The sequence below is a fragment of the Borostomias antarcticus genome, assembly GCF_949987555.1.
Source record: "Borostomias antarcticus genome assembly, chromosome: 1".
Lineage (NCBI taxonomy): Eukaryota > Metazoa > Chordata > Actinopteri > Stomiiformes > Stomiidae > Borostomias > Borostomias antarcticus.
The window spans coordinates 20,811,096-20,818,750 of record NC_140234.1 but is presented as its reverse complement, the minus strand read 5'-3'; the positions used below and the strand labels follow the sequence as shown (position 1 = coordinate 20,818,750).

The window sequence follows — 7,655 nt, the reverse complement described above, 5'->3', positions numbered from 1 at the left end:
TAAAAATGCTTTGTCGTTTTATTTTAAATTAAGAACAGGCCTGTACGGTTGCTAAAGCCAAAACCTACAGTAAAGGAAAAAAATATGGCAGACTGTAGCAATCATTTTTAAATCATACTACAGAGACAGAAACTGTATCCAGGTAATGTATCATCTAACCTTAAAATAAATAGGCTTCATTAGTCTGAGAATGTGTTGAATACTGATTGAACATCGAGGAAAATGAATGATCATGCACTTCTGAGTGAGCACTGTTGATCATGACTTTCATGCGACTCAAGAAAAACATATACATCAAAAGAATTATCCCTGCCTTAAAGAAATACTTTCAATATACCATACTAAAAAGCCATAGTGACAACACTACTTTCAAATATGAGGATTACAATCCTTTCTTCTTTTACAATGATTACTCCGCCCTTTACGGCCTTATAGTAATTACATGGTAACAAAATTCATAGTACATCAGAATCATATTTATTTCTACAAGTAGGCCTAGGTTTACACCAGCAAGGAATTAGCTTTGGTCTTTTGACCAAATTATCTTTTAAAAGTAGTTACACTGGGTAAGGCTTTCGGGACAAAATATTTTTCAAATTTTCCCAATTTAAAAACTACAGACATTAATTCCAATCTTTATGTAAGGCGTGTCCATCAGCATAAAATGTAGGACAACATAAAGGAAAATCCTCTGGTCATTTTACTTAGAGCAGCTATTCAATATTGAAGATCACAATTTCACTTTAGAGTTTCTACCCCAAAGCCATGATTCTGAGGATTTTAGTCTGACATGTCAAACTGTTGTCTTAAGAGCTAGCTATGACTGCTTTACCAGATTGTATAAATTGAAACATGTTATGGATAACTGTTATTAAAACAAAACAAAACAATGGAATGACAAGAGCACCACAAATGCAGACTTTATGCAACTTTATAACAAAATAGTTGATCCCTTCCCTCCCCAAAGCATGACCTTTTTGTTGTGTTGCAGGACTAAAAAGAGGCTGGTATCAGATCATTACTTTGTTTTCTTCTCTGTTGCCAATGTGTCATGAAGTTTAGAAGCACACTTTTCAAACTGGTCCATCACCAGCGTTCCATTCTCATCGTAGAAAGCCCCCACAGACTTTGTGAACTCTGTTTCCCGTGTGTGTCTGGTTTTCCCATCTGTGAAGGAGACTCTCAGTGTGTACTGGTCATCAAACCTACAGAGAAACCAAAGGAACACACTGTAAACAGCAAGAAATTACCATTTAATAATTTACAATACAAGACTTTTCATCATTGATAAATATGTAATCAATACTCAATACCGTCTCTCTCACACACACACACACACACACACACACACACAACCAACCTTTTAAGGCTAGAGGACAGCTGCCAAGTATGGTCCGGGTCCATGCCAGCAGGGTCCTTCTCAACAGCAACAAGAAAGATGTTCTTCTCTTTGTATGAGGTGTAAAGAGTTAGAATGCCCATCATGATGAAATATGTGGTGGTTAGTTAAGGACAAAGCTGAGCAGTTGGAAAGAACACTTATAATATTAAATTACAGCTTGCATTTCTCTCATTATATCCATAAGTTTAAAATTCAGGAACCCAACAGACTAATCGTCACTAGTAATACTCTTCCACTGATAACCTCCATTCTTAACAATTTGAAACCTCATGCATGCACTGACTTTGAAACAAGCATGCACTGACTTGGAAATATTGTGGACAAGCAGCTGTTAAGCTACCTGGGGCCATGCTGATAGCCACATAATATAACAATGCATTTTATTGTCTTCCCATGAAAGGATATGATATAACACAGCATGCCAGAACTGGCTTAGATTCTGGGAATGGATGAAGATAGTCCCAAATCAAAGCTACAATGGCAAATAGGCAGGAAACAGTGCAAACGAATAGACGTCCGTCTACAAGGTTGAAGTTCTCAAGGTACCCATACTTCTCCAAGAGGACCTATGATCAGACAGAGAACAGGTGGAACTTATAAAAGACACACAAGCCATTTTCAAACTATTTACATAAGTGGTCAAATAATGATCTGCACCACGAACCTTCTTAGCTGCATCATCAAGAGAATTCTTCACCGCTGCACCATCCCATTTGTCAATCTTCACAGGTTTTTCATCAATCCTCCACTGAGAGTAATTGAAATAGATTAGTGGGCATTAGCGTTCCATGTCGATTGGCAGTCAATGCAGTCCCATTCATTCTTGGTGAAATGTGAAAAAATTGAGCTGGTTGAAAATGCTGCTGATCTTTCACATTAGCTCATCTGACGTGCTAGCTACCACACTACATTAGAGTTAGCCAAGACAAGAGCTAACGGAAGACAATCGTGCTTAGTTTGATCAATAGGTAGTGAGCGGGTCTAGCTACGGTTGCACTACTCGTAAAAACGGAATCAAACTCAAAATGTCGTAGTTATCCAGCTAGCTAGTTAGAAGTGGCTAGCGCTAGCTAGCTAGCCCTAGCTATAAAAGAGCAAGCTATCCAGCAAGTTAGCTTGCTAGCACTAGCTAAGTTGGCATCTGTAGATAGACGCTACCGTGGACGCTAGTGCTAACGTTACTTAGCTAGCAAGCAGAGGAGGAACTTGGGCATACGGACTTGGTATGCTAAACATTTAGCGTAAACAATGGCTCGACTCTATGAAGCAATTTAGCTAGGTTCCTCTGATCCGGTTCTCCATTATCTCTAATCTGTGGACACTGAATTCGAATGAAATATAGATAATTCTCACTTTTTCCAGTAGTCCATTCTTTCCATTTCTGGCTGCCATCTTCTCTTCCTGAACATTTGTTGTGTGACCTGGGATAATGTGATAGGCTACAAGCTGATTTCAAGGGCCAACCAACTTCAACTGAACCAACCAACGTAGACGGAACTGCTCCGTTATGCAAATCTCTTTTCAACCTCCCCCGTCGTTCACCATCCCTTCAAATATTTGAAGATGTAAATGTTCCTGTGCACTTCACGGTATATTGTCTTTAAATACATTTTATTGTATCTATATCTTTTCATCTATTTTATTTAATCAGGCAAGTCATTAAGAACATATTCTCAAATAAAGAGGCTATTGAAGAAGTTGGAGGCAAGGCCATCATTTGAGTTCAAATGTATTGTTTCACTCCCTTCACAATATGAATGGACACATGATCAAAACTTCCCTTCAAAGTATGGTACACTGCAGCACAGTATGATTAGGCTACATTCAGAATTTTGCGAGAGCGGTTAATGTAACATTGAATAGCACAGCCAGTATTGTGTAACAGGTAAGGCAATTGGATACCAACCAATTTCTCCCCTGATCCAATCTGGTCAAACTCATAATAGTCTGTACAATAGCCTATGGAAAATACGCAGGTTTGTGCATACTGGATGTGCATATCAACGTTGTCATAAGTAGTCAAGACAAAGCTATACTGGAAAATGTAACATGAAAACACTAATGGAATATGACAAATGTATCAAATAAATGCAATAAGCCCTTTTAATAACCTCCTGAAACATATTATAATAGCTACTAAAATGATGTAGTGAGTAATTCTTTTTAATATATTAAAGTTGCATCAGTATGGGATAAAACTCTGTATAACTAATACAATTTAGCCAGCTATGTAAAATACTATTGCATTTTAAAACAATGTCAAATATATCTAGATGTGCTAGCTTTTGCAAACCCAATTTCTTCTGCTCAACACAATAATTATGGCATGACAAAAAGAAAAAAAGCAATCAGTCAAAAAGTGTGTGTACAGGACAGGATCATAATAATTACAGAATCGATACTAAAACAGCAGCAGAGATTATACACAAATTAGCAGGAAAATGAAAAAATGAAGTGAAAATCTACCTATATCTGGCCCTTTTCCATTAGTTGTATCTTGGCATCATTGTAAATGAGGGTCACCATCAACGATTTTTCAGAGAATCTTAAATAAAGGTTGACAAAAAGTATTACTTTGATAATGTGTAAAAGGTTACTTTCACATTGCATTAACCTTATTCAATCTGTCCACACCAATCATTTAACTGACTACATTACATCATATGTACAGCAATGAGTCCCACTGCCAAAGGCAATCAGAAAGAGTGACTGAGGTGATTAAGTTTGTGTGCAAAACAGTTCTCTTAGATGTGCAAAGGTGAAAGAAATAACAGAATACATTGGCCTGGATAAAGAAATTGCCCTTCTTTTGGGTCCAATTTTTTGTTTTACATTTTCATCCAATTAAGGTTGTAAAAGCTAGTAATGGTGTCGACAAACACAAGATTTACTGTATGGACAAGAGTAACTACATGAAATAATAATTATAGGATATCACATGGGCACCATCTGTTTTATAGGGGATGGTAATAGATCAATACAGAATATTCACAAATTGTAAATTACTGTAAACAGTAAATTTTCAACCATGAGTGTACATGGGAAAATCATTGGCATGCTGTTAGATTGGTAAAAAAAAAAAAAAGAAGAAAAGAAACTAGTCTAAATTATCCCCAAAATACTTTTCATTTGTTCATTTAATGATTGCATTTTAAGTGCTCGTTCTTTTTGATTATTCTCCTTGATCTACGAGGATTATACTTTCTGCTATTTTCCGGGGGAAACCACGACCTAAGGAAGTATTTGTCAGGACTTTTTCTTTTCTTGTCGACTCTCTTCTGCTCCATGTCAAATTGTCTCTGAAGTTTCAATGCCAACTCCCTGTCTTCACTCTCTTGCAGTACCTGTTGAATACAAAGGTCACTCTCACCACAGTCCATATCAAAACTATCTGGACTCTGAGGTCTGGACTTCTTTAGTCTTAACTCAGTCTCTTCCAAGTGTTTGGTCTTTTGGCTCCTCTTCTTTCCCCTCCTTGAGGTAGGGTGGTTCTGGGCACAGTGTCTGTTCTCAAACTCTTTTCTCTGATCCTTTGAGTTATTTAATTTTAGATTGCAACATTCAACACCAGTGCTCCTATCAAGTGGGGCATTTTTATAAGTTGGAGTAAGCCCACAAGATGATTCAGGCGCTATCTCTGTCTCGTGAAAAAACACACATTCTCTTGCAGGTCCCCCACTGTTATGTGGCAGTGATGGGAAATTAAACTTTATGGGTTGTTTCTGGTTAATGGTTGTCTCTCCAATTGGCTGATCAAATATCAATCTCCTCTTATTCAGCACAAAAGCATTTTCATTCTCTTGTTCAGAAGTATCAGTCCGTGTGGTGCACACACCACAGCACTCTCTTCCTTTAGTTGAAGCACAAACACAAGACTTGCTTTCCCTTTCCTCTGTGGGACTTTGTTTGATGATGATCTCTTCATTAAAAGGGCTCGTCAGAGTACCTTTCGATGTCATTTCAATACACTGACGGTCCAACTCAATCTGCTTCCACTTTTGGAGGATAGAGGGACTAGCTTCATAGCTAGTGGGCCTCTGGAAGCTGCGGGTCAAGTTCCTAGGGGTGGACTTCACTATGGTGGGCTCCATCACTCGCCCATCTGGCAGCCGCTTTGGCGGAGTGCATGGAGAGCAGACGATTGGCTTGAAATGATTGAGCTCCTCAGAGATACTGTCATTGCTCTCAGGGCTGATTGACCTCTCCTGTTTGTATTGGGGGCCCATTAAAGAGGTTGTTGTTGCCATAACACTTCGCCAACTATGCCTCTTCTCTGGAACAATTATGGGTGCCGAGAGGGAGCGGCTGTTCTCTGAGGAGAGAAGGATGCCGGCATTGTAGCTGTGAGAAATACTGGCCTGAAGAAAAACAAAGAATAAAATAATTAGATTTACAGACATGTGAATTGAAAACTGAACACCTCTAATAATTACTAGGTTATCCATCTCTATAGCCAAGTTTCCTTAAAAGCACACGGTACCTTGTCCAGTATGAAAAGCTGAGGAGCCTTAACCTTTCCTCTCCCCTCCACCGAGTCTGAACAACTCTGGCTTCTCTGCACAACATTGTTAGATAGGCCACTGAGGAAAAGAGGTCCAAGTCAATAACCTGACTCAAAGTGCAAATGACATTAATCAACTATTGCTCAACTATTTTGAAAGACAAATACAAGGATAATTGCATTACTCTTTTGTGAGTGCTGGTGAGATTTTGGTTTTCCTAACAAAAGCAGACACATTTCGGGTTCTCTTCCCAATTGGTTCCTCGTTCTCTGAGTCGGATAACACCCCACTGAACTGGATGAGAACAAAAAAAAAAAAAAGAAGTTAAAAGACTGTCACCACAAAAAAACATTATTCACACTGACTTGTTGTGATATTACACTTACAGGATCTTGAAAATGCTTGAGAGTTCCACACTCTTCTTTTCTGTGGTGGACTTTCCTCCTTCCCTCCACTTTCTCTTCATTCATAGTTATCTGAAAGAGTTCATGCATTTTAGCCCATACACTTTCACATTGATCTGGATAATGAATGAAGGTTAACAAACAGCTATGATCATGGTTACATTATTCACTAATAAGGCTAATCGTAATAAAATATCTAAACAATGCATTACTCTACCTTTTGCTGCTCTGGGCGGAGATCTCCAGACCTTGATATCTGAACAGGAGGGCGGAATATTTCTGGTGAAAGAGATCACATAATGAAAATTTGCTGTCAACTTTACTGTCATAAGACCTTAGAATTATGTAATATGACTCGTTGGTTAAGGGCAGAGAATGCTGGGATTGACATTCTCATGCAATCCAATAGCTCCACCCACAAAAAACTACACAAGTCTGGACAAGTCACAGCCTAGGCTATTCAAACAGACAATTTGTAATTTTGACCCAACCGTATCTGACTTCAAGCTAAGAATTAGTGGATTATAATCAATAATAATATGACTCGGCTTCATTGTAAAAATAAATTGAAATTACCAATATTGTATTTGAAGACTAGCTACCTCTTAAACGATTTGTAAACAATCCTGATGCACAACATTCCCAAATGGCATGTTTTCATGTTGTTTTTTACTATAGTTAAACTACTAATAGTATAGGCCTAACTAATTCTGACTGATGCGTTGTTGTTTAGAAAATTCGGTTACGAACCTTCTCTCTGCGTCTCCCAATCTCTCTGCTCCATTCTGCTTTTGCATCGCTCTGGATAACACTTTCTGACCATATCCCACAGCTCGGTGTTTACCAGGCTTTTCTCACGGGACTGTTTACGGGCCCAGCTGGATACTCTCAGCCGGCAGAGCGGACAGCACAAACTGGTAAATTCCACCGTCCGCTTGAAACAGTGCAGGCATACCGAATGGCTACATGGCATAGTAACAGGCTCCAATAAAATCTTGGAACAGATGGGACATCTTGCTTCTTCCAGGGTCAGTAGCCGTGAAGGTGTGCCGGTTTTGAACATTTCAGCAGATCTAGCTTGGCAATTTCGCTCTACTCCACCAGTGCACTTGGCGGACGCTGTTGTCGCCATCTTCATTGGTCTCTCCCTCCCGACCTCTATACTTTGAAAACAAAACAGTCCCCGCCTTCTCGCCTAGTCAACGGGCAGCAATTGATCATGCCCACTCGATTAATTTCGTCTAGTCGACGGGGCTGGGCGGAAATACCTCACAATCCAGGCGCAGGCAAGGTGAATCGAACGTGTAGCAGCCAGGGAGGGAGGTGTCTAACGATAGGCTGCTGCCT

The 7,655-nt window shown here is 39.2% G+C and overlaps 2 protein-coding genes across 2 annotated transcripts; both read right to left on the bottom strand.

Moving 5' to 3' along the window:
* On the bottom strand, positions 1 to 2,821 carry spcs2 (signal peptidase complex subunit 2). Its single transcript, XM_084448352.1, has 5 exons — positions 2,756 to 2,821; positions 2,067 to 2,150; positions 1,809 to 1,968; positions 1,361 to 1,496; positions 1 to 1,205 (listed from the first exon to the last, which is right to left on the bottom strand). The coding sequence occupies exons 1-5, from the start codon at positions 2,792 to 2,794 to the stop codon at positions 1,019 to 1,021; spliced, it is 606 nt and encodes a 201-aa protein (XP_084304478.1). The 5' UTR covers positions 2,795 to 2,821; the 3' UTR covers positions 1 to 1,018.
* Positions 2,822 to 4,520: 1,699 nt separating this feature from the next.
* Positions 4,521 to 7,394, bottom strand: rnf169 (ring finger protein 169). The gene is made up of 6 exons (XM_084438099.1): positions 7,059 to 7,394; positions 6,526 to 6,587; positions 6,291 to 6,380; positions 6,089 to 6,198; positions 5,883 to 5,982; positions 4,521 to 5,760 (listed from the first exon to the last, which is right to left on the bottom strand). The coding sequence occupies exons 1-6, from the start codon at positions 7,369 to 7,371 to the stop codon at positions 4,540 to 4,542; spliced, it is 1,896 nt and encodes a 631-aa protein (XP_084294225.1). The 5' UTR covers positions 7,372 to 7,394; the 3' UTR covers positions 4,521 to 4,539.
* Between the last annotated feature and the right edge of the window lie 261 nt (positions 7,395 to 7,655).